Source organism: Silurus meridionalis, chromosome 19, assembly GCF_014805685.1.
Source record: "Silurus meridionalis isolate SWU-2019-XX chromosome 19, ASM1480568v1, whole genome shotgun sequence".
NCBI classification, from domain to species: Eukaryota; Metazoa; Chordata; class Actinopteri; order Siluriformes; family Siluridae; genus Silurus; species Silurus meridionalis.
In genome coordinates this window covers 17,375,694-17,403,353 of record NC_060902.1, presented here as the reverse complement: position 1 = coordinate 17,403,353, position 27,660 = coordinate 17,375,694, and the positions used below count along the sequence as shown (strand labels likewise).

At 34.5% G+C, this 27,660-nt stretch overlaps 1 protein-coding gene and 1 long non-coding RNA gene across 5 annotated transcripts; both read right to left on the bottom strand.

The window, feature by feature from the left end:
- LOC124402335 (probable serine/threonine-protein kinase DDB_G0277071) lies at nucleotides 1-27,660 on the bottom strand. Of its 4 annotated transcripts, none has more exons than XM_046875301.1 (16): nucleotides 15,358-15,498; nucleotides 14,908-15,222; nucleotides 14,774-14,827; nucleotides 14,495-14,596; nucleotides 5,856-5,897; nucleotides 5,403-5,456; nucleotides 4,583-4,624; nucleotides 4,253-4,312; nucleotides 3,915-3,959; nucleotides 3,321-3,401; nucleotides 3,221-3,239; nucleotides 3,089-3,117; nucleotides 2,948-2,979; nucleotides 2,793-2,859; nucleotides 1,659-1,699; nucleotides 1-1,499 (listed from the first exon to the last, which is right to left on the bottom strand). In XM_046875301.1, exons 1-16 carry the CDS (start codon nucleotides 15,470-15,472, stop codon nucleotides 1,407-1,409), a joined length of 1,191 nt encoding a protein of 396 aa, XP_046731257.1. In that variant the 5' UTR covers nucleotides 15,473-15,498; the 3' UTR covers nucleotides 1-1,406. The 4 variants fall into 4 exon arrangements, with proteins under 4 accessions (XP_046731257.1, XP_046731256.1, XP_046731259.1 ...); XM_046875300.1 differs by lacking the exons at nucleotides 14,495-14,596; nucleotides 14,774-14,827; nucleotides 14,908-15,222; nucleotides 15,358-15,498 and adding exons at nucleotides 6,105-6,224; nucleotides 6,323-6,637; nucleotides 6,803-7,099; nucleotides 7,301-7,555; XM_046875303.1 differs by lacking the exons at nucleotides 5,856-5,897; nucleotides 14,495-14,596; nucleotides 14,774-14,827; nucleotides 14,908-15,222; nucleotides 15,358-15,498 and adding exons at nucleotides 26,054-26,167; nucleotides 26,266-26,583; nucleotides 26,741-27,043; nucleotides 27,649-27,660.
- On the bottom strand, nucleotides 9,969-11,839 carry LOC124402336. Its single transcript, XR_006928697.1, has 3 exons — nucleotides 11,669-11,839; nucleotides 10,739-10,822; nucleotides 9,969-10,585 (listed from the first exon to the last, which is right to left on the bottom strand). It is a non-coding gene; the product is annotated as an uncharacterized LOC124402336 (long non-coding RNA).

Sequence of the window (27,660 nt, the reverse complement as noted above, 5' to 3'; positions counted from 1 at the left end):
AAAATCAAATTTAATTTTATTTGTCGCATACATACAGAGTACAACATGCAGTGAAATGCTTTTTATGTCTCTCCGGCATTTAAGCATAAAAGGAATGGAAATAAGGGTTAAAAAAAAAAAGTAGATAAATAAAAATTATAAACTATATAAAATACATGAAAATATGTTTCAGGACAGCGTATGTGCTGTGGTGTTATAGTTCACACAGAAAATGTCACTTTGTCACTTGTTTTTTTAAACCAGACTTTTGTTGTCATGTTTCAGATGGTGCACATGAAACTGTTTTATTTGTCACACACCACATAGCTGTTTACATTCCCACCGTCTGATAAGGTTTATAAAAAGTAATAAGGAACAGAAATAACAAGGAGAAACGAGAGTGCTTGTCACACTGATGTCATCGAAATTGTGTGTCACAGAGTGCTAAAGTGCGTTTTCCATGTAAATGTGATTGTTAACAGGGATGAGTCAGTGTGTATGTGCCTATGTGAACCAGTCAAATGAAAGCAGAAGCACAACATATTTCACAACACATTTCTGTATTTTTTAAAATAACAACTTTCAGAACCATGACTCAGGACCGTAGTCCTGCTAAAGGACCTCAGGACTCAGGACCTGCTAAAAACACTCCGTGTATATCATTGTGTTCTTTATGTATATTTATAGAGCTTTTATTAGATCCAAACTCGGGTATTTTATCAGCTCATTCTACTGTTTAGATAACTTCTAACCGATTGGTCGAACAGGGACCAATATTATGTTCAGACTTCATTTAATAAAAGTAAAAGAAATGACATAAATGGACCAGAACTACTGCCTCCAGTCAGCTGTAGCAGTGGGCGTGGCTTAGCTGTAGGTTTTGCACTGGAAGGAGGAGTCTGGAAGCGAGCTGATGAAGAACGCCTGGACCTCGTTAGCTAACCTATTTATGTTGTTCAGTCATTAATTAGAGAGCTGAGAGTTTTTGTCTGACTGAATGTTCAGCTTTGATGTTGCATTGTTTTGGTTTCTTTGCACAAGTCAACAAACAAAAAAACAAGAAATTGATGAAACTAGAATTATGTAGGAACTGTTAAACATGATTACCCGGATGAAATATGGTTAAGAAGATTAACAGAGGTTAAGGAAACTGAAATGGTGCTGCTACTGCTGTTTGTAGCATGACCACACAAGCTCACATCTCTCTCTGTATCTCTGAGATTGAGTAGGCCTGAGTGTCTGTGTGCTTTTTCATGGCTTTCTTTACTTCCTCCAACAGTTACTCACTTGCCAAACCACTGCTTTGTCTTAGCATTTCTCACACGACCACACAGCAGTCAGTTTTATTTACAGATCCAAAGCAAAGTATTAAATTAAGCCATGCACTGCATGAAAATAAAAGCAATAAAAGAAAGCTATAATTTGCATCAGTGCATCTGCAGCAGGCTGTACACTTCATTTTTGTTTTTGTTGACCACCTGAGTGTCAGCGATGGTGCAGTACATGTGATACACATCGTCCTGAAAGCATCCAAACAAAACAGTCCCATGTCAGCAATTGTCTAATAAAACCAGACTGTTTTGTAAAACTGTTGCTAAGAAAGCAATGAAATGCTGTAATATTCAAACCCCAAAGCAGTGCAACACTTTATCCAGTTTGCATTAAAAACTGTTGCTCACCTCTTTTTGCTTAGAATCTTCTTTTGTGTCTCTGCCGGTGTCTGAAAATTCACATTATTTGGAAGGTTAATGTCATCTCATAGCAACATGTATGTAATATTAAATGATTCACAAAGGTTTTTTTGGCTACATGACCCTCTTCAATGAGCTATTATAACAACCCTAACCCTATAATTTAACCCTCATCTGAAAGTTTAAGCATAATGATATGCAAGTGCAATTAAATGCACAAATCTTTTAAATGGTTTGCATATTTGTCATCTGGTTTCTGAAATTTGGGATTTGAATGTGGGAGTTTTTTGAGAAAAATTTTCATGAAACTAGAGCATTGGTGATCAGACTGTACATGTAGTTTTGTACAATTTCTATGTCTGATTGTCTGGTATCAGGTTTTTATGTTACCTGTGAAATCTTTTATCCAATCAAAGTAAAGCCTTGTGTTCCTCAAGGCTCAGTTCAAAGCAAACTCCTTAACTTGATTAATGCAGGAACAATAATAATTCATTATCCCTCATTAACTATTATTCTCACACTATGTTGACACAGTTGTGGTTGAAGCTGAGTAACAAACACCAGTTGAATAACTCTTAAGAAATTTGTAATGGATGTGGAGTCACTTCCTTTCTGATGGAAAAAAACACAGTATTTTGTCACATTTAATGTACAGTTGATTACTGTGACTCAAAAGCGTTCTCATTGTTGTCACATCTTGTTAGGAAGTGCAGCAATGGCTGATTGAATGACTTCTCACTATGAAAGCTAGGTTACAAAGTAACAAAGCCCTTTATCCATGTGCCAGCGACTGCTTGATGTATAATCATTATCTTTCTGACTTGAAACTTTTGTTTGGTTTATTTAACACCACAGTCAAACCATTGCGTGCTTCACAGTTTTTTTTAACCCTACTTCCTTATTAAAAAAAAACCCCATCTTTTATTTTTGATACACTTCAATTTAATTTATTTTTATCTGTATACTGCTTTTAATGTTGGACATGTAATGTTACACTGGTAATGTGGTATAAAAGAATGAATAAGAATGTTACATAAGTGTAAGTTTGTCTCTCACATTACCTATCTATGCGTTTTAAAGCAATTTATGTGTTTGTGTATGAGTTTGTGCTGCATAATTTACCCAAAGACAGGGATGGTAAAGGTACTGAGCTGATCACAGTATAAGGTCCAGCAGCTTCTGAATTGAACTAAACATCGGAGAAAAATCAGTTTTTACCCAAGAATCCATTTTAGCTGATGCATGATTACTATAATGATGACAGGAATGCTACTTACTGTGTTCATATTCAGCACTGAAAGCATGCCTCCTGGGGGAAAAGAAATAAATCAATACTGAATATTTACCCAGGCTCAATAGAAAATTGTTTGTACTGTATTTTGGAATTTTCTAGACAAGAAAGAAGTTGATAAACGCACCCTGATCATCACTGGTCAAATAATTATGTCTGAGAGGGAAATTAAAGCCATAGAAACACCGTTAGTTGCTTCAGACAGTTAAATCCAGGATGTAAACTGATATTATTAATTTGAACACAATACATTTCTAACCTCTTAACTTTCTGTTTTCCTAAAAAAGGAAAAAAAAGACCAATTAATATCCTATTTATCTACACAATAGTGAAACCAGAAAATGAATCTGAAGTCTTACTGATGAACATGCAGAGCGAGATGCTCATCAGTCCAGCCAGTACAACACCGACGACTGGAGGCAAAAGGACAATCAGTGATCCTGAAAAAGAATCACATTATTTATAGTTTATTTGGTTGCTGTGTACAGTAAAGAATAAATCACTATCATGCTGTTACAGGGATATAATTGATGTAATGTAATGACATTTTTGCCGTTTGCCAGATGTATTTATCCATAGCGAATTATAATGTCGTTTTTTTATACAACTGATCAGTTGTAGGTTAATGGCTTGCACAAGTGCTCAGCAGTGGTAGTTTGGTGATGCTGGGATTTGCTCTCACAACCTCCACAAAGTCCAACATTGTAAACACTGAGCTACCACTATAAAAGCATGTCTGTTTCATTGACTAAACATGGCCAGATTATTAATATGTAGCTATGTCATAAACAAATGTGGATTGTTAGTCACTTATTGTTGGGCAGTCTGTGGTGTCTACATCAGAAACAGGAAATTCAGATGAACATACAGAATTACCATTAATATACAATAAAAGGGAATCGTGAAAGTGAAGATTCTTATTTCTTAAGTGATGGCTGAAGAAATGAACTAACCTCTGAGAGAAATTTTGTGTCCGGTTGATGAAGTAATGGATAAGTCTAACAAAATAAAAAGCAAATACATGTAAAAAAACAAAAAAAACACAACTTATAAATACACAATAATTATTCATCATATCTGCAGAAATTACACTGGAAAATACTACAATACTGAATGTATTAAAATGCACATAAAATTACCAAATATATAACTTAAAAATAACCTGATTGTGTTTATATTATATAAAAACTGTAAACATTTAGTGTATTGCAGAAAGTGTGTGTGTGTGTGTGTGTGTGTGTGTGTGTGTGTGTGTGTGTGTGTGTGTGTGCCTGAAGAGTTAATAACTCACTGTTAGCAGTACTGGTAAGGCTTTGATTATGATGATCAGGTGTAACTGTGGCACTCATGGCTACAGGAAAGAATTCTGAGGTTATGATTGATATGATTTTAATCAATTAATAGACATTCTCATAATGCTGGTGACAAAATTAACACTATACAGTGTGTGTGTGTGTGTGTGTGTGTGTGTGTGTGTGTGTGTGTGTGTGTGTAAACTTGAATGATTTGCAGTAACTGTTACATGAATGTAGTTTTCAGTGAGAGATGTAAATTAAGGCTGATTGTGTTTAAATGTTGGATATAATTTGTCATGTTCAGAACTACTACACAATGAACTTACTAATGGTTGTGTATCTTGTGGTGATTGGTTGAGTTGAAAGTCCTGAAGAAGCAAGAAAGAAAAGACCTTACAGACTGCCAGGATCTCTAATAGTTTTTATGAATTTTTCTTGATATAACATTTTTGTCAATTGTAAGAATATTTACATCAATGTTTCTATAAATACAGATTTTGTTCTAGAAAAATTATTTAAAAAATGTAACAATAATGATGTGTAGAAATGCGTATAGTAATTTGTATTGTTAACTGAGTAAATTCCTGAATCCTCAGATACAGGTCTGTTTTTTTATGTACTAAAATGTAAACATGAGGGATTCCTTGTTTTTTTAAGAACATTTCAGGACAGATCTCAATTAAGAAAATGTTAAATGCTAAAAATAAACAGTGTAGGTTCCTAAATGTGAGATTAATAATATACAGGCAGTCTCTGATTTACAATGGAGATGCGTTCCTATGACCCCAATGTAACTTGAAAATATCTTGAATTAAGACATGGCCAATCTTGTTTTTAAAATTACGTGCTCTTACACCAAAACAACTGAACCCTGTGGACTGCGATCATTTCAAATCTAAAATCAAAATATTTTTACTATTTTAGTTTTGTATCAATATTGATATCGTCAATTTTGTCGTATCGCTATATATAAAAATGGACAAACCATCTTAACTCTGAGAGACTTCCTGTTTTAGAATGATGTTAATTTAAAGGGATCCTGCTGATTGTTTGTTTGAAAAGGAAAGATTTTGCTACTTACACCAATATAAATGACCTAAAAGTAAAATTAAAACATGTCTAACTGAATGAACATGAATGTCTGACCTGCAGTGGATTTCTCTGGAGTGATGAACAGCTTTGTTGTTTCAGGAAGTAAATCTGAAATGCAAAGTGATAAAAAAAAAAATAAGTAATGAAGAGACATCAGATTTATAATAAATTCAGTTAAAGCAGTCAGTAATAGAGATGATGTTGTATATGTGTAGATGTAGTGTAGAGCGTAATCAGCACTGTGACTGGAGCTCAGAGAGAGTGAGGAGAAGGAGTGTGAACAGAGGTCTTCAACATTCTCATAATGTTGGTGATAAAACATCATTCCAGCCCTATACAGTACTGTGTGTGTGTGTGTGTGTGTGTGTGTGTGTGTGTGAACTTGAATGATTTGCAGTAACTGTTACATTAATGTAATTTTCAGTGAGAGATGTAAATTAAGGCTGATTGTGTTTAAAATGTTGTATATAATGTCTCATGGTCAGAACTACTACACAATAAACTTACTAGTGGTTGTGTATCTTGTGGTGTGTGGGTGAGTTGAAAGATCTGAAGAAGCAAGAAAGAAAAGTACACAATATTATAATGAAAGGCATTTATTATTTTAAATGAGTAAACAGAGGGAGATGGAGGAATAAACGGAGCTGCTGTAGGAGTCTCTGTAGTGATGGATGCTGATGTTACAGTACAGAAACAATACAAACACAATAAACACCACAACATTCTAATGTAGTGCATTATATCTGACTTACTCACCAGCACTGGTTTTCTCTTTCACAGTGGAGGGAGATGGTGGTGGTGGTGGTGGTGTTGTGTTTGTTACTGTTGTGATTGTTGTTGTTGTTGTTGTGGTGGTGGTTGTTGTAGTAAAGTAATCTGACAAAATAAATAAATAAAATGTATTTTTAAATAATTTATAGTTATAAAGTAAAGAAACTATACACTGAGACATATTTTATACATGTATAACTTACGTATCAGACTGTATTTATCACTCATTAGAGAGCGAGCAGTGAGATCAGAGATCAGTGAATAATCACAGCTCATTTCACGACTCTTTACTGACTGTAGACGATGAAACACATCATTTCTCTGTGCTATAAACACACACACCTTCTTCCCAGAGTTTCTCTTTTGAGATGTTTGGTTTAGGAAAGGGTGAGGATTTTCTCCAGTGTAGAGATTACACCTAAAACCAGCAGTTACTGATTCTGACTCTGGTATTTCACATACAAATCTCAATTCATCAGACTGATGATCATAAACAACACTTAGTTTTGGTTTCTGACCTGCAGAGAAATAAAGAACATGTATAAATAAATAAATATAATAGTATAACATGTACAAAAAGAACGTTTAGAAATATTACAGACATTTATGTTGTATTCATAAATTCAACTGTAAAATATCTGTAAATATTCTTTATGCAGATGCACATAAAATACAGAACTTACTCAGCACTGTGACTGGAGCTGGGAGAGAGTGAGGAGAAGGAGTACGAACAGATTTATTCACAGTGTAGTAACATATAATATTAAATGTTCCAGGAGACCTGCGTCGTGTCCACATGATCAGTTCAGAACCAGTAACTGAGAGTCGACATGATGGAGAGAGTTTTATATTTGTTCTGTCTCTCTCTGGGTAGAAAAAACACTGAGACACTTTAAAGTGTGGAGCATCACAGTGAAGCTGCACTGATCCTCCCTGTGTGATAACTTCAGGAGACACATGTAGCCGGGGCTGAGGAAGACCTACAAGTACACACACACACACACACACACACACACACACACACACACACACCATGTAGTTACTACACCTACTGAACAGAACTGCTTTCTTTATTATCATTTATATATAATTGCATAATATTTCTAAAAATCTGTAAAGTTACTTTTTAAACATTTAAAATAATAAATCTCTCCTCTCACAGCACCACAATAACAACTTACTTTGAGAGTAAATGTCCAGAATCAGATGGAAGAACAGCAGGAGGACCAGCAGTGCCATTTCACAGCCACTGGATGAACTGAAAGCATCATAACTTTTGTCTCAAAAGAAAATGAATCAGGAAGCAGCTCAAGTAAACCACAGGAGAACCACAGTCTAGTGTTTAACACCCAAATCTGACCTACTGTCTGATTCACACACTCACTTCTGAGAACTTTAAACATAACTAAGAAAAAGGACATGAACATGTTTCTTTAGTTCTGTACACATTTATCATTTTCTACAATGTTTAAAGTTTCTGCAGTATTTTCTTGTGTCTTGTGACTGAACTTCAGTTTCACATCACAGCGCCACCTCCAGTCTCTATTTATAAAGAAAACTTAGAGCAGAACTTATTTAAACCACCAGAGGGAGCCAACGAGTTCATCCATCTTCAGTAGTAACATTCCGTAAACACCAACAGCATCTCATCCTGGTTTTCATGCGGGACAAAAATTATAACATGTTTGGATTAAATAAAAATTCTAGATTGATCATTTTCGTTCATTGTGTATTGGAACCAGTTTGCTCTGAGAATAAAATTCACTGCAGACCCTCATCTGTGTGCTACTGTAATTAATAACCAGTACAATCAGTAGAAATATTATTATATAGTATTAAATCCTAGTGTTGTTAAGCACAAAAAGACTAAATGTCACCTAATTTTACAGTCACATTAAACTTATTTTCATCTTTGGCTGTCAGAAAAAAAATTATCCTGAAAAATATTAGTTGTCATGTTCTTTTGATGATGTCATTAACTCTACAATATGAACGCTTTTAAACTAGGAAGAGAAATTTAATGTGGTGAATTTAATGAAGTGATACACACAGTGGCAGCATGCTCCTGGGAAATAGTGGCACGCTTAAACATCACTCAGCCAATCAGATTAGAGGACCAGAGCATATGTTAGTATGAGGAGAAATGAAACCTGTTGCTCCTGACCATCAGCCCTGGATGATATTCTGGTTATTCTCGAATGCTGTTCTGTCACGATGGCTAATGAGTTTCAGACTGTAGTTTTACCCTGATAAAGAAAAACTGGAGCAAACTGACCAGATTTTTATATTAAAAATCCTGATTTTTAGATACAATCAGGCAAATAAGCATCAGAAATCATAAGATCAAGTCTCTTTAATAAATGACAATACACGCTACTTCTCTATTTAATGTTTATTTCTAAAGAAATGCAAATAGATTTAAATAGACACCAAATAATTTCTAAATGCCAGTTGATTGAAGCAGGCCAGTGCTAGCATAGTGCCCATGTTTATTTAACACTCTTCTCCACTTCCTGAACTCAGGTGGTATTTTAGTCATGACACAGTAAATAACCATCAGCTCCTTTCACAGCTCTGTGACTGAGTTCTGCCCTGAGCTTCACTCAGTGTCATAGCAACAAGCCAAGTCAATTTATTTCAAATCCAAAAGCAAGATATTCAATTAAATGATGTGTCGAGGCATAAAAGACATGCGGATTAGAGATTAGATAGTATTAATGTTCAGTAAAGTGTGATGTACATCAGTGTATCTGCAGCAGGATGTACATGGCATCATTGTCTATCGTGGTCACTTGTGTGTCAGCGACGGTGCGATAAGGGGTCCATTAAAATATCCTGAACACACATAATCGTTGTTCAAACCCTCTTTTGAGACGGGACTCAAACCCTTTGAGACAGATTTTCTCCTAAATTAAGATCATGTGATTGAATGTAATTTACTTATCAGACTGTATTTATCACTCATAAAGGAAGAAGTCTGGTCAGAGATCAGTAAATAATCACATCTCACTTCACGACTCTTTACTGACTGCAGACAATTAAACAAATCATTTAATTTCATGTGCTTTAAAATTCACATTCCCAGAGTTTCTCTTCTGAGCTGTTTGTATTAAATAAGGCTGAGGATTTTCTACACCTAAAACCAGCAGGTACTGACTATATATAAGTGCACTGCACACAGACCAGATACAACACATACACACTTTACAAGTCAACTGAATATAATAAGTACTGTACTTCATCTTTCCATGGCAGAGTGGAACATACAGAGAGTAACAGACTGAGCTGAATGAGTGAAATCTTCATGGCTAAAGAGATTTAAGGTGTTCACAGCCACTAGATAAAATTGAAAGCATTGAGACCATATCTCCTCAAAATAACCATGTAGAAGCTGAACATCTTAACCACAGGAAAACTACATGGTCTAGTGTCTAAAAGGACCCCATCTCTGCCCTGCACTTTCCAACAAAATAAAACAGAACTTCTTACACTAATTTTGACCTTATACATAAATTGTGTAGTTCAGTGTTCTGTAAGACCTTCATGCAATATAATAATATAGTGCAAAATCATTCATGCATAGAGTTTAGGAAGAATCGTACACCACATAGACGAGATGCAAAAAGATACTGTGCTGCTGGGAACAAGATTAATGAGTTCTGGATGAAAAGGAGGCAAACCAGCAGGTAATGTGTAATAATTTTCATCAGTGTCTGATTACTGCCACTTTACTAGTTATAATAAATAGTGGAATGAAAGTCTTGATGACTAAAGAGCTTTAAAGTGTTTGTTTAATTCATTAGAAAACAATTTTCCTTTAGTTCTGGCAGTTTTTTAAGAGCTATAATATGGTACTCCACACATGCCACATAGGTATTCCACATAGATATGCCACATACCCCCACCACCATCCGGCCTGCAAATGACTCCCCCTCCCACCCGGCGTGAGAGGAAACTTGCCACGGCCATCTGTACCCCTGGTCTGTGGACCACCTCAAATTTTAATGGCAGAAGTGCCAGATTCCACAGAGTGATCCGTACATTAGTATATTTCATGTGATGGAGCAATTGGAACAGGGCACGGTCCAAACAGAGAGTGAAGGCCAGTTCCAACAGATAGTATTGGAGTGTAAGGACCGTCCACTTGCTCCTCTATGGTGATAACCTCTAATAATAATAACAATAAAGCATGAAATGGTAAAATAGAACAGTGAAATGATTCACACTGCAAATTTTCTTATGATAACATAATCATGATTACACTCACTGGAGATTTACATGATATGGAGTGTTTATTAAAAGTGGGACAGTGATGAGCAGTCAATAATAATCAGATTAATTATAGAGATCATTTCTCCTGTTCAGTGTCCATCATTCAGAGGAAGCTGAAACCAGCTGGGTTTCATCTTAAAGCTGCTGAGGGGAGAATGTGTACATCACCTCTGTGTAAACCTCATCACTGTCTGCTGTGGAACCACACACACACACACACACACACACACACACACAAAACACATTCCACTTTAACATTTGGTACAAATATAAAAAGACATGCATAGATCTGCAAAACATATGGGTATAAAAGAATGTAAAACTAGCTAAGAAATTGATAAACGTACCGTGATCACAGCGACTTATGTTCAGTTTATGTCTGTTAAAAAAGAATCCACTATACATTTCTAACCTCTCACTCTTCTGCTTCCCTGAGAAAAAAAAATGTTTAATATTAACTCCATTAGTTAACCGGAGACTGACAGTATCATAAGCAATGATCCTTTACAAAGGAACATTTTAATTATATTATTATCAGCACATTGTTTTGTTTGCTGTTTGTCACTAAATGCTGTTGTAATTCTTTCCCTGAATGTAGATACACAGGATTTTTAAAAATTCACTTATACTGTACATTTGTTTTTCTAAAAGTCCAACACAGTCTCACGGCATTTCGTGATACTGTCACAAAATTTATTGTGTTCATGGACACTTTTTCGTGTCACTCAGCACTCCACAGCAATGGAGGCAGAGGATCATGGGTAATGCTGACAGATATGCTAAAGGAAATCTTTTTTCCCCTTTTATTAGAAAATAAGGCAGAATATCAATAGATTACATTTCGTGACTATATCACAAAATGCCGTGGGACTGAGCTAAAATGTGTGTGTGTGTGTGTGTGTGTGTGTGTGTGTGTGTGTGTGTGTGTGTGTGTGTGTATATATATATATATATATATATATATATATATATATATATATATATATGTATATATATGTGTATATGTATGTAGCCTTTTACATGACTACAGCACTGGCATACAAAATGTATTTTTTTTCTACTTAAACCATCCTTAAGGAGACAAACTTATAATATGAAAGTCCAAAAACTTAATTAGGAAGATTCTTTCACGAGAAAACTGACCTGTATCTATTACTGTTGAGAAATCCACATACAAAGAACTATTAATAACTATTACATACATTCATGTTGTGATAATAAATGTGTAAATTCAGAAAAGTTCTCAAAACAGACATAAACTGTAATGTAGAACTTACTCAGTACTGTGACTGGAGCTGGAAGAGAACAAGAAGAAGGAGTATAAACTCCTGATTTATCCACAGCATAGTAACAAATAATATATAATGTTTCAGGAGACCTGCGTCGTGTCCACATGATCAGTTCAGAACCAGTAACTGAGAGTCAACATGATGGAGAGAGTTTTGTGTCGTTTCTCTTTGGGTAAAAATGACACACACACACACACACACACACACACACACACATCAAACTACCTTGTTAATACACACTGAAAGTTAAACTGTGTTCTCTATAATTATCATTGTGCAGAAATGCGGAAGTTTCTCTAGAATCCTCTTTAATTACTTGCAAGACTTCTTTTAGAACAAATCGCTCAACTCACAGCACCACAATAACGACTCACTGAGAGATAACGTCCAGAATCAGATGGAAGAAGAACAGGAAGGTGAGCACCACCATTTCACAGCCACTGGAATAAATAAACGCATCGAAACTCTCTTCTTAAAATACCAGAATGTAGAAACTGAACATTTTAGCTACAGGAAAACCACATAACATGCACTGCAGTTTCCATGTAACTAAACAAAAGTAGAATATAGAATTATATTTATTATGATATACAGTGTCTTCTAAGGCCGTGATGCAATATAATAAAATAAGTGCAAGATTGTCACTGCACAACATGAAGGATGTTGGAATCACATGGAAATGTATTATCTTGTGTCTTGTTCATGTGTATTTAACATTTCTACATGCAGTACTATGATAGTGGAGGTCTGGTCCAGATTAAGATATGAATAAGAAGGAGGCAAACCGGCAGGTAATGTGTTGTAATTCTCATCTGTGTCTGATTACTGCCACACAAACCAACAAAACACAGCACAAGCCAACTTTGCATAGGTCCAGTCAGTGCCAGTGAGGAATATAAAGAGTTCAGTAACAATAACTGAGTGGAATGAACAAAGTCTCGATGACTAAAGAACTTTAACGTGTTTTAAATTTATTAGAAAACAAAATAATTTCCCTTCATTTCTGGAAGTTTCTTTGAGCAGGTGTTAATATAGTGATTCAATGTTGATTGACTTCTGAGAAAACTGACACACTGAGAAACTGTTTTCAAATAAATTTTCCTTTAATAGTTAAATTCACTCCACATGATCACTGTACCGCCTCAACATTGTACAAATTCAGTATTAAAATGATTCACACAAAAGATTTTTTAGGAAATAGTTTGAACACTTCATGATTACACTCACTGGAGATTTACATGATATGGAGTGTTTATTAAAAGTGGGACAGTGATGAGCAGTCAATAATAATCAGATTAATTATAGAGATCATTTCTCCTGTTCAGTGTCCATCATTCAGAGGAAGCTGAAACCAGCTGGGTTTCATCTTAAAGGTGCTGAGGGGAGAATGTGTACATCACCTCTGTGTAAACCTCATCACTGTCTGCTGTGGAACCACACACACACACACACACACACACACACACACACACACACATATATATATATATATATACACACACACACACACACACAGACACACAAACACACACAGATTTCACTTTAACATTTAATGCAAAAATAACAGATATGCATAGATATGATTATAACTGAGTGTAAAATTAAGTAAGAAAGTGATAAACGTACCGTGACCACAGTGGCTCATGTTCAGTTTGTGTCTGTTGTTAAAAGAATCCACACAGATAAACACGACTATTAGACACTTAGATTTATTAAAATCAGGATTTAATAAAACAGTGTTAATTTAAATACAATAAATTTCTAACCTCTCAGTCCTCTGTTTCCCTGAACAACAAAAACACAGAATTATGAACACAATTAATTCAACACAATGAGTCTGTGTTTAAACATGAAGTTAAAGACTTACTGATACACATGCAGAGACAGATGATCATCAGTCCAGCCAGAAAAACACAGACACCGGATACTGTTATTACCATAAACAATGACCCTGAAAATAAATCATACAGAAAGTTTTTAACAAACAAATAATTTTACAAATTGTTGGATTACGTGGCAATGAAGATTCCTCAACTCAGCGCTCTTACAGTAAAACAGTAAGATAGTGTGATGTAGTGCAGTTACTATGATGAAGTTCCTATAACAGTGTTTTTTTCCTCTTACACCAGTGAATAATTACAATTCACTATACAATAATTACAATTTTTATTAATTAATGTAAGACAGTTTTTGACATTTATAGTTATACCACTTTTTACAGAATATGATGTAAAGGATTTTTGGTTCCTAGACTGAACAGAATGTCAGGATCTGTAGTAGTATTATGAAGTTCTATGTAATGTGTATAAATGTTACTTGATGCAACATTTTCAGTTCTAAGAACATTTTACATTAATGTTGCTATAAATATAAATTTTGTTCTAGTTAGTTTAGAAATGCGTAAAGTAATGTGTTTTGTTAGCTGGGTAAATCCCTGATTTCTTAAATACCAGAATATACCTTAAATACAAGTCAGTTAGCAAAGATAGCAATCAAGAGTTTATTTTGATCGCTAATATTCTATCCCTCATAGCCCCCATTTACAATTTTATACATATATATATATATATAATATAATTAGGGCTATTGTGTGGGTAAGTTGAATGACCTGGAGAAGCAAGAATGATTGATATTATAAATATAATAAAAGTCATTTATTATTTTAAATGAGTAAACAGAGGGAGATGGAGGAATAAACGGAGCTGCTGTAGGAGTCTCTGTAGTGATGGATGCTGATGTTACAGTACAGAAACAATACAAACACAATAAACACCACAACATTCTAATGTAGTGCATTAAATCTGACTTACTCACCAGCACTGGTTTTCTCTTTCACAGTGGAGGGAGATGGGGGTGGTGGTGGTGGTGGTGTTGTTGTTGTCATACTTGTTGTTCTGATTGTTGTAGTAAAGAAATCTTAACAAAAATTAAATGAAAATGGGGTTTAAATGATTTATAAATGTAAAGTAAAGAAAATATACACTATTACTATACACTATAAAATATACACTATACACTACTAATTTTTCATATGTGCAGAACCAAAAAGTGTAACAGAACTAAACAGCAGCGAATAAAATAAACTGAACTCACATGCAGTAGATTTCTCAGTAGTGATGGACGGCTGTGTTGGTGAAGGAAAAAATCCTGATGAAAAATAAATGTAAAAAAGTTCAGACCCAATTAAAATGTACAAAATGAAGATCATGTGATTGAATGTAACTTACGTATCAGACTGTATTTATCACTCATTAGAGAGCGAGCAGTGAGATCAGAGATCAGTGAATAATCACAGCTCATTTCACGACTCTTTACTGACTGTAGACGATGAAACACATCATTTCTCTGTGCTGTAAAATCACACACCTCCTTCCCAGAGTTTCTCTTTTGAGATGTTTGTATTAGGAAAGGGTGAGGATTTTCTCCAGTGTAGAGATTACACCTAAAACCAGCAGTTACTGATTCTGACTCTGGTATTTCACATACAAATCTCAATTCATCAGACTGATTATCATAATTGACAGTTAGTTTTGGTTTCTGACCTGCAGAGAAATAAAGAACATGTATAAATAAATAAATATAATAGTATAACATGTACAAAAAGAAGGTTAAGAAAAATTTACAGAAAATATCTGTAAATATTCTTTATGCCGACGCACATAAAATACAGAACTTACTCAGCACTGTGACTGGAGCTGGGAGAGAGTGAGGAGAAGAAGTACGAACAGAATTATCCAAAGTGTAGTAACATATAATATTAAATGTTCCAGGAGACCTGCGTCGTGTCCACATGATCAGTTCAGAACCAGTAACTGAGAGTCAACATGATGGAGAGAGTTTTGTGTCGTTTCTCTTTGGGTAAAATGACACACACACACACACACACACACACACACACACACACACACACACATCAAACTACCTTGTTAATACAAACTGAAAGTTAAACTGTGTTCTCTATAATTATCATTGTGCATAAATGCGGAAGTTTCTCTAGAATCCTCTTTAGTTACTTGCAAGACTTCTTTTAGAACAAATCGCTCAACTCAAAGCACCACAATAACGACTCACTGAGAGATAACGTCCAGAATCAGATGGAAGAAGAACAGGAAGGTGAGCACCACCATTTCACAGCCACTGGAATAAAATAAACGATCGAAACTCTCTTCTTAAAATACCAGAATGTAGAAACTGAACATTTTAGCTACAGGAAAACCACATAACATGCACTGCAGTTTCCATGTAACTAAACAAAAGTAGAATATAGAATTATATTTATTATGATATACAGTGTCTTCTAAGGCCGTGATGCAATATAATAAAATAAGTGCAAGATTGTCACTGCACAACATGAAGGATGTTGGAATCACATGGAAATGTATTATCTTGTGTCTTGTTCATGTGTATTTAACATTTCTAATTGCAGTACTATGATAGTGGAGGTCTGGTCCAGATTAAGATATGAATAAGAAGGAGGCAAACCGGCAGGTAATGTGTTGTAATTCTCATCTGTGTCTGATTACTGCCACACAAACCAACAAAACACAGCACAAGCCAACTTTGCACAGGTCCAGTCAGTGCCAGTGAGGAATATAAAGAGTTCAGTAACAATAACTGAGTGGAATGAACAAAGTCTCGATGACTAAAGAACTTTAACGTGTTTTAAATTTATTAGAAAACAAAATAATTTCCCTTCATTTCTGGAAGTTTCTTTGAGCAGGTGTTAATATAGTGATTCAATGTTGATTGACTTCTGAGAAAACTGACACACTGAGAAACTGTTTTCAAATAAATTTTCCTTTAATAGTTAAATTCACTCCACATGATCACTGTACCGCCTCAACATTGTACAAATTCAGTATTAAAATGATTCACACAAAAGATTTTTAGAAATAGTTTGAACACTTCATGATAACACTCACTGGAGATTTACATGATATGGAGTGTTTATTAAAAGTGGGACAGTGATGAGCAGTCAATAATAATCAGATTAATTATAGAGATCATTTCTTCTGTTCAGTGTCCATCATTCAGAAGAAGCTGAAACCAGCTGGGTTTCATCTTAAAGCTGCTGAGGGGAGAATGTGTACATCACCTCTGTGTAAACCTCATCACTGTCTGCTGTGGAACCACACACACACACACACACACACACACACACACACACACACACACACACACACACAGATTTCACTTTAACATTTAATGCAAAAATAAAAGATATGCATAGATATGATTATAACCGAGTGTAAAATTAAGTAAGAAAGTGATAAACGTACCGTGACCACAGTGGCTCATGTTCAGTTTGTGTCTGTCACAAAAAGATGCAGCTGCGTCACTAGGGGCGGGACATGTTCGGTTTAATTTCCTGATGTTTTGTAGAAATAATTTTATAATATTTTCCCTGTCTTTGATTGAAATTGCCTTCATTTCCAAACCATCGCTATTTTAAAGGCATGGGGGCTTTTGATGTTGTTGCTGGGGCATCAATTAAAGTTACACCACAGGAAGTGCGTGCTGGTCACGTGATCGCGGTTTACCATAAAAGAGCATGCGCGGTGATGAAGACAGGAAGTGTCTGATAGCGGGAAAGTAAGAAGTATGAAACGTTTCCCAAAGATGTTCATGCTTCATTACAGTTATTTCATTTTAACTGAGACTTATGGAAAGTCGTTTGTACCCTTGAGCCTTTTAAATTTAAGTTTATGGAAAAGTTCAGATTTGCTTCAGATTTTCTCGGAGCATTTCCACTGTTTTATAGTGAGATTTATAGCGGCATGTCTTCTAGTCAAGACTCATCACTTATATTTCAAATTAAAAGTTTAATTCAGTAAAATTGTCCTTTTCCATTATTATTATTATTATTATTATTATTATTATTATTATTATTTGACTGACTTTAGTCATAACAAATCTTCATCAGAATATCAGGTTTGCTGTATTAGTCAGGTCTTTTACTGTTCACCAGTTTGCAGATGAAAACACATTTAAACAGTAAAATGACTCGATTAATAATTAATATTTATCCTCAAATGCTTCAGGATTGAACAGTAAATGGAATAAATGAGATATTAGCAATACATTAGTGTGCTCTTAAAGAATTAGTGAGTATTTCAGTGAAAACGAAGGTCAAATGTTAATGGGGGTCTATCAAAACAATTACACCCTGTATACTGCCCCTATAATAACCAGTCCGTAAATTCTGCTTTATTTCATTTCGAAAACATAAAACACAATATTTATAATTTCTTTACATGGTTAAAGAGAACAAACAGGGGAGAATAAAGTTTTAAATTAAATAAATAGTCACATAAGTTACAGATAGACTGGTGCGCTCAGTCAAGCCTTTATTGCCCTCTAGTGGGAAATGGTGGTACTGCATTTGAAATGTTATAGTTTACATTATTGGAATGTAAATTGAGACAGAAGCTGCGTCTCTAGGTGATGGGGCATGTTATCATGTTATGTTTATTCCTCTAGATGTTTTGTGAAGCTTAAATGTCTTGTATTTGTCTTAGTTGTTTATTTTATTACTTATTATATTATTTGAATTGTCCTTATTTCCGATGCAGCCCCGTACATTTTTGCGAACTACGTTTCGTTGTTCGTGGGACACCAATTAATGTTACACCACAGGAAGCGCGTGCTGTTCACGTGATCGCGTTAGGCCTTAAAGAGCGCGCGCCATTATCAAAATGAATTGTCTAATAACTGCATGAAGCGCTTTATTAATTAATTAATTAATTTCTTTATTTCTTTATTTCTTTATTTATGTCTGATTATTACTGATATTATTATATTTTTTATAACTAGCGGTTATTTGTGTATATTTGGTGAAATGTGGTGTGATGTAAAAATAAGTAATAATAAATGTAATAGTTTGATTTAATAATAAATAATAATTTAATAATAAAAAATGTTATCCATTTTAATGCAGTGTTTTATGTTCAAATCCAGAGAGAAGAATAGCAGTTCAGCAAAGACCTTTATTGCAAACTGAGAATGCAAACTGGATAAAAATGACTTGTTTAAAAAATTTAAAACTTTACAAGTAAAATAAAAAAATGTGTAATTTTCTAAAATAATAATAAATAACTAATAATAATAATAATAATATCCACACATAAATCCCTCTAGCTCTTACACACACTGTATTGAATATCAGAATAAACTGCTTTCTGTAGTCAGTAAACACAGAATAGTCGTGATATTGTTATGAAATACTTTATAAAACATCTGTTAAAACAAATTTCTCAAAAAATCGCAGAAATGCTTTAAAACGAACAGAGTCCAGAAGCGTGTTGTGTAAGTCACAGGAAAATGGCTTGTATTTAACAGAAGACTCGTTTCTCCACACTGTACACATTAACATGTGATAACAGTTTATAGGAATTCACCAAAAGATCTAAACGTGTTTATTTTCCCACAACACATTTTAACTTATAAAGTATTATATGGTGGGTGAAGCTCGATGTTCAGTACTAATTCTATCCACTAGAGGGAACCAAAACTTCCCATGCATTAATTCATTCATTTACACACGCACACCATGTAGTTATTCTCTGAAGCGGTTCTGTCATGATGGCTAATGAGTTCCAGACTGTTTCACCCCTGATATATTTTTTAGATACAATCAGGCAAATAAGGATCAGAAATCATAAGATCAAGTCTCTTTAATAGACAGAATACATTTTCATCATGATTTCTAAGGCAGGATTTGCATAAACACTTTAAATACTTAACTGAAATTCACTTTAGCTGAAGGGTTCAATGTTGGACAGTGTGATGTCAGTGCTGTAAATATTTTCCAAACATGTCTGGAGTGTAAAATCGAAATGACATTTTAAAATGTTTCCATAATGAGGGAGCAGAAGTGATGGTGGTGACTTTTAAACTCTCTGAGATGATATGAGGAACACACCCAGAGAGGAGGCAGAATCATCAAGAACCTTATGTGAGCGATTTTGGATTATATTATTTTAGTTTGTACACACATCCAGTGTGTATGATAACTAAGTAAACTGGATTTACAGAAAGCTTGTAATGTCAAAATGAAAGTTCTGCTGGAGTATTTTAAAGCTACGAAATTTCCCCATGATGTATGGTACAATATCGTTTATAATTTAATATGTGAATTAAATGTAGATATTTTTTATAATGTGTGGATTGTAAATGGACAAAAAAGACAATACACGCTACTGCTCCATTTTTAATGTGTATTTCTAGAGATGAAATGCAAATAGATTTAAATAGACACCACATATCTATAAAGTTCCAGCAGCAGGCCAGTGCTAGCATCGTGCCCATGTTTATTTCTGATTCATGGTTTTCTGCACTTCCTGAACCAGTTTCAGATTCAGGTGGTATTTTAGTCATGACACAGTAAATAACCATCAGCTCCTTTCACAGCTCTGTGACTGAGTTCTGCCCTGAGCTTCACTCAGTGTCATAGCAACAAGCCAAGTCAATTTATTTCAAATCCAGAAGCAAGATATTAAATTAAATGATGTGTCGAGGCAAAAAGACATGCGGATGAGAGATGAGATAAGTATTAATGTTCAGTAAAGTGTGATGTACATCAGTGTATCTGCAGCAGGATGTACATGGCATCATTGTCTATCGTGGTCACTTGTGTGTCAGCGACGGTGCGATACGTGTAATTCACATTGTCCTGTTTAAACAAAACAAGATGTCCATCATTAGCAGTGTGATTCTAATCACATTACATCAGTCTGCAGAGAAAAGCCTGAAGGTGCAGCAGAAATGAAGCCAAAAAAGAACCCCAGAAAAGCTGCTCTTTTAAAACCGTAACCACAAACCAGCAACACACCGACTGAGAGCAAAACTCTACTTACCAGAGTTTTTTTAGACTCCAACTTCACATCTCTACCGGGTCTGAAAATTCACATTGTGTGTAAAGGGAAGCACGTGTCAGTGGCATGAAGTACAGGTTTGATCATGCTGTGTTGTGAAGGGGTTTGGTGGAATCAGACCTGCTGGAGATGGAGAACTTCCTTCTTGCTTTTATTTTGCAAGCGATCTGATTATATGGTAACTTTCAATTATCTTTCAGTTACATCACTGCATCACTGTGACCGTGAACACTGATAACTAATCATGACCAATTGAACGCAAATGATACCTACCCTGATCACAGCGGGCCGTGGTCACTTTTCATCTGTTACAACAGAATCCACACATAAATTATAAATTATTATGAGGTACTTACAGATGTGACATTTTTGTGAATTTTAGTTTGTAATGATTTTACAGATGTACATTTAGTAGGATCCGGAAAAAAATGTATTGTATTTCTTACAGCAGAACAAATGACAAAGTAAATTGAACAACACAAACACATAATACACAGCACACTTAATACACTGACCTGCAGAGGGTTTCTCTGGAGTAATGGACGACTGTGATGTTTCAGGAGACAAATCTGAAATGCAATAAGATTAAAATGATTCATAAAAATGTCATAAGTTATTTTATAAATGTAATTAAATGTGCAGCGTACTCAGCACTGTGACTGCAGTTGAGAGAAAACAAGGAGAAGGAGTAAGAACAGAATTCTCCAGTACCCAGGACTGAGAAACATCTACAACAACACACAAATCACACAGTCCCGGACAATGTCAAAGGACAATGACTTGTATATAATCTGACAGTCATCTCGCTGCTCTGACACTTTTCCATATGTAAAAACACAATGGGGTGAAAGTCAAATCTAGAAAAGCATAACAGATATAAAAGTTAAAAAAGCCTTCAAAATCAACAATGTGGACACCTGTAGCATAAAATACATATTAAATAAACTTCTGCTTTACCCATCAGATTTCTAAATGATGACACCAGGGCCATCTAGCAGCAGTGTTATATCTTTTGATTGGCTGGTCAGGAGAGCACAAGTCAGAGCTCGCAAACTGCATCTTTATCCAACTGAGTTTTCAAAAGAAGTATGAGGAAAGTCAGGCCGAAAAATTTCTGTATTCTTTTTGTTCTTTTTCAAGAACCATTGCGTTTTTTTCCTTTAAAATTTGCACAAAAACATTCAATTTGCCTTCATTTAAAATCCCCAGGAACACTTTAATCTGTAATCATATAAATGCACGTGAAACCCAGAATCATTTGACGACGTTTAACTACATTTATTAAAAAGTGTAACAGAAAAAAACAGCAGCGAATAAAATAAACTGAACTCACATGCAGTAGATTTCTCAGTAGTGATGGACGGCTGTGTTGGTGAAGAAAAGAAACCTGATGAAGAATAAATGTAAATAAGTTTAATTACAATTAAAATGTACAAAATGAAGATCATGTGATTGAATGTAACTTACGTATCAGACTGTATTTATCACTCATTAGAGAGCGAGCAGTGAGATCAGAGATCAGTGAATAATCACAGCTCATTTCACGACTCTTTACTGACTGTAGACGATGAAACACATCATTTCTCTGTGCTGTAAAATCACACACCTTCTGCCCAGAGTTTCTCTTTTTGTAAGGAGATGTTTGTATTGGAAAAGGCTGAGGATTTTCTCCAGTGTAGAGATTACACCTAAAACCAGCAGTTACTGATTCTGACTCTGGTATTTCACATATAAATCTCAATTTATCAGACTGATGATTATAACTGACACTTAGTTTTGGTTTCTGACCTGCAGAGAAATAAAGAAAAGATCAAATATAAATGTATAAATAAATAACAGAGTACAGAAAGAGGGTAATTAATAAAGACATGTATGTAGTGTAAATAATGTTATATGTGAAATATAAACAGGATTTTATACAAACATTAACTGTAATGTAGAACTTACTCTGCACTGTGACTGGAGCTGGGAGAGAGTGAGGAGAAGGAGAAGAAATTCCTGATTTATTCACAGTGTAGTAACATATAATATTAAATGTTCCAGGAGACCTGCGTCGTGTCCACATGATCAGTTCAGAACCAGTAACTGAGAGTCGACATGATGGAGAGAGTTTTAGATTTGTTCTGTTTTTCTCTGGGTAGAAATAACACTGATACACTTTAACATTGTGTGGAGCAGCACAGTGAAGCTGCACTGATTCTCTCTGTGTGATAACTCCAGGAGACACACGCACCCAGGGCTACACACACACACACACACACACACACACACACACACACACACACAGTTACATTATAAGCATCTATTGGAGAAAATGACTAATAGCACAGTATCACAATAACGACTCACTTTGGGAGTTAATGTCCAGAATCAGATGGAAGAAGAACAGGAGGACGAGCAGCACCATTTCACAGCCACTGGATGAAATGAACGCATCGAAACTCTCTGCTCAAAACAACAGAATGTGGAAACTAAATATTTTAGCCACAGGAAAACCACTTAGTCTAGTGTCTAACAGAACACCCATCTCTACACTGCAGTTTCAAGTTTACAGAACTTCACACACTAATTCAAACCCCATACACACATACTGTAGTACAGATCAGTGTAAGAACATGATGCAATATAATAAAATAAATGCAGAATTATTACTGCGCAACATGTACGTGGATGTTGACTGCATAAAGATATGGTTTTCTTATATATTGTATATGTGCAGTCTGGTTCTGGTCAAGAATAAGCTATGGATGAACAGGAGTCAAACTGACGGGTAATGTGTAATAATTCAGTCTGATTTCTGTCACACAAACACAAGCCAATTTCACACAGGTGCAGTGGAATGAATAAAGTCTTGATGAATAAAGAGCTTTAATGTGTTTAATTTATTTGAAAACATGATCATTTCCCTTCAGTTCTGGCAGTTTGTTTGAGCAGCTGTTTATATGGTGATTCAGTGTTGATTGACTTCTGAGAAAACCGACGACACGCTGAGAAACTGGAAATGTTCCTTTAGTAGTTAAATTCACTCTGTATCATCACTGTACCACCTCCAGTCTCCACTCAAATAAATATTTAATATCAGAACTTAATGTATTCATTCATTCATCCTGCCATGGATTATGAGTCTAAATGCAAAATGCTGCTTTAATTTTATTTATTTATTTAATTTTCTGTTTGACAGGATTTGAGATGAACTTTAATAAAATTTCTTCAGCGCAGGAACAACAAGTTTTATTTAATGCCATCATTATTTCTAAATTATTTAAATAAACCTTCTTTAAATGAGGATATGCAGAATTTATGAAAAGGAAATGTTTATTTTATTTATTGGTAGATTGCATGCAGAAATTATGATACATATTTGTATGTGATATACTTAAATTTTGCATTAAAAGTAATAATAATGATAACAGTAATGAATGTTATAGTAAAATTCAGTATTAAAATGATTCACACAACAGGTTTTTAGAAAATAGTTTGAACACTTCATGATAACACTCACTGGAGATTTACATGATATCGAGTGTTTATTAAAAGTGGGACAGTGATGAGAAGTCAATAATAATCAGATTAATTATAGAGATCATTTCTCCTGTTCAGTGTCCATCATTCAGAAGAAGCTGAAACCAGCTGAGTTTCGTCTTAAAGGTGCTGAGGGGAGAATGTGTACATCACCTCTGTGTAAACCTCATCACTGTCTGCTGTGGAACCACACACACACACACACACACACACACACACACACACACACACACACACACACACACACACACTGTATATATACACGTTCTTCTTTGCCATTTAATGCAAAAATAAAAGATATGCATAGATATGATTATAACTGAGTGTAAAATTAAGTAAGAAAGTGATAAACGTACCGTGACCACAGTGGCTCATGTTCAGTTTGTGTCTGTTGTTAAAAGAATCCACACAGATAAACACGACTATTAGACACTTAGATTTATTAATATCAGGATTTAATAAAACAGTGTTAATTTAAATAGAATACATTTCTAACCTCTCAGTCCTCTGTTTCCCTGAACAACAAAAACACAGAATTATGAACACAATTAATTCAACACAATGAGTCTGTGTTTAAACATGAAGTTAAAGACTTACTGATACACATGCAGAGACAGATGATCATCAGTCCAGCCAGAAAAACACAGACACCGGATACTGTTATTACCATAAACAATGACCCTGAAAATAAATGATTTATTGGATAATTAGATCGTAAATATTCCCCGACTCAGCGCTCTTACAGTAAAACTGTGAGATTGTAAGTAACATGGTGGTGTGATGTAGTGCAGTTACTGTTACTATGATGAAGTTACTATAATTGAGTTTTTTTCTTATGCAAGTGTAACATGTCAACAATTACAATTTTATTTATTAATATAAGATTGCTAGTGTTTTTGCCATTTATATGTCAGGATCTGAAGAAGTTTAATGAAGTTTTATGTGAAGTTTATAAATGTTTCTTGATGCAGCATTTTCAGTTGTAAGAACATTCACATTAACGTTACTACAAATATCAATTTTGTTCAGAAGAATTCTACAAAAATGTTTTGTTATCTGGGTAAATTTTGAATCCTTAAATACGTCAGTTTTTTTTATATACTGAAGTGCGAACATGAACATGAGGGTTTTCTTGGGTTTTAAATAACATTTAAAGACACGTAGCAACCAAGAAAATGTTACATTCTAAAATGTAAAATGTTAAAAGGTCATTCAATTAAAGGGATCTGGCAAATTGTTAAGAAAAGAAATTTGTTACTTAAATCTAATCAATATTAACACTAAACTACTTAATGTGTGTGAATGTCTGACCTGCAGTGGATTTCTCTGGACGGACAGACGGCTGTGTTTGTTCAGGAGACAAATCTGAAATGCAAAGATTCACTTTTAAAAATAAGTAATGAAAATACATTAAATTTATTATAAATTCAGTTAAAGCAGTCAGTAATAGAGATGATGTTGTATATGTGTAGATGTAGTGTAGAGCGTAATCAGCACTGTGACTGGAGCTCAGAGAGAGTGAGGAGAAGGAGTGTGAACAGAGGTCTTCAACATTCTCATAATGTTGGTGATAAAACATTATTCCAGCCCTATACAGTACTGTGTGTGTGTGTGTGTGTGTGTGTGTGTGTATGAACTTAAATGATTTGCTGTAACTGTTACATTACAATGTGTAAAATGTTAATGTATATAATGTCTCATGGTCAGAACTACTACACAATAAACTTACTAGTGGTTGTGTATCTTGTGGCGTGTGGGTGAGTTGAAAGATCTGAAGAAACAAGAAAGAAAAGTACACAATATTATAATAAAAGGCATTTATTATTGTAAATGAGTAAACAGAGGGAGATGGAGGAATAAACGGAGCTGCTGTAGGAGTCTCTGTAGTGATGGATGCTGATGTTACAGTACAGAAACAATACAAACACAATAAACACCACAACATTCTAATGTAGTGCATTAAATCTGACTTACTCACCAGCACTGGTTTTCTCTTTCACAGTGGAGGGAGATGGGGGTGGTGGTGGTGTGTTTGTTACTGTTGCGATTGTTGTTGTTGTTGTTGTGGTGGTGGTTGTTGTAGTAAAGTAATCTGACAAAATAAATAAATAAAATGTATTTTTGAATAATTTATAGTTATAAAGTAAAGAAACTTTACACTGAGACATATTTTATACATGTATAACTTACGTATCAGACTGTATTTATCACTCATTAGAGAGCGAGCAGTGAGATCAGAGATCAGTGAATAATCACAGCTCATTTCACGACTCTTTACTGACTGTAGACGATGAAACACATCATTTCTCTGTGCTGTAAACATACACACCTTCTTCTTCCCAGAGTTTCTCTTTTGAGCTGTTTGTATTAGGAAAGGCTGAGGATTTTCTCCAGTGTAGAGATTACACCTAAAACCAGCAGTTACTGATTCTGACTCTGGTATTTCACATATAAATCTCAATTCATCAGACTGATGATCATAACTGACACTTAGTTTTGGTTTCTGACCTGCAGAGAAAGGGAAAAAAGATCAAATATAAATGTATAATTAAATAAGAGTACAGAAAGAGGGTAATTAATAAAGACATGTATGTAGTGTAAATAATGTTACATGTGAAATATAAACAGGATTTTATACAAACATCAACTGTAGTGTAGAACTTACTCTGCACTGTGACTGGAGCTGCGAGAGAGTGAGGAGAAGGAGAAGAAATTCCTGATTTATTCACAGTGTAGTAACATATAATATTAAATGTTCCAGGAGACCTGCGTCGTGTCCACATGATCAGTTCAGAACCAGTAACTGAGAGTCGACATGATGGAGAGAGTTTTAGATTTGTTCTGTTTTTCTCTGGGTAAAAAAAACACTGAGACACTTTAACATTGTGTGGAGCAGCACAGTGAAGCTGCACTGATCCTCTCTGTGTGATAACTCCAGGAGACACATGTAGTAGGGGCTGAGGAACATCTACACACACACACACACACACACACACACACACACACACACACATATATATATATATATATATATATATATATATATATATATATATATATATATATATATATATATATATATATATATATATATATATATTAATTACATTTTTTTACAGTCTAAGAAAATATATGCACTGTAAAACATGAGCAGAACATATTAATCTTAGCAAGTAAACAAATCTTGAATAAAGCAAATTTTAGGGTACAATAATCTATAAAAACCTTATAAGCCATAAGATCATTAAATCTTTGTTTGTATTTTTTTACTGTTTTTCTTGTTTCTGAGTTTTTTTAAATAGCAAAATAATTTCATTTAAAATGTAAAACTAGTAAAAAAATACTAGTTTAATAATAATAATAATAATAATAATAATAATAATAATAATAATAATAATAATAAATGTCTAAAAGGGCTTATTTTTAGCTGCACACTGCTCTGAGCTTCTTAAATGTCTTATCACAAAAATCCCTATTCAATAATTAATTGAGTTTAATTTTCCATGTATCACTATTTAGTGTTTCTATAAGAAATAACTATTATAGTTATATTTAGTTAACAAAATGACTCACGTTGGAGGTGAA

Excerpts from the sequence above, each read along its gene's own strand:
- LOC124402335 (XM_046875300.1), bottom strand. The coding sequence starts at position 7,358 with ATGGCACTGCTGGTCCTCCTGCTGTTCTTCCATCTGATTCTGGACATT. Across the intron at positions 4,313-4,582 it reads CACAAGATACACAACCATTA|CCATGAGTGCCACAGTTACA; the intron begins GTAAGTTCATTG and ends TCTTTCCTGTAG. Across the intron at positions 2,860-2,947 it reads CAGTGCTGAATATGAACACA|TTCAATTCAGAAGCTGCTGG; the intron begins GTAAGTAGCATT and ends TCCGATGTTTAG.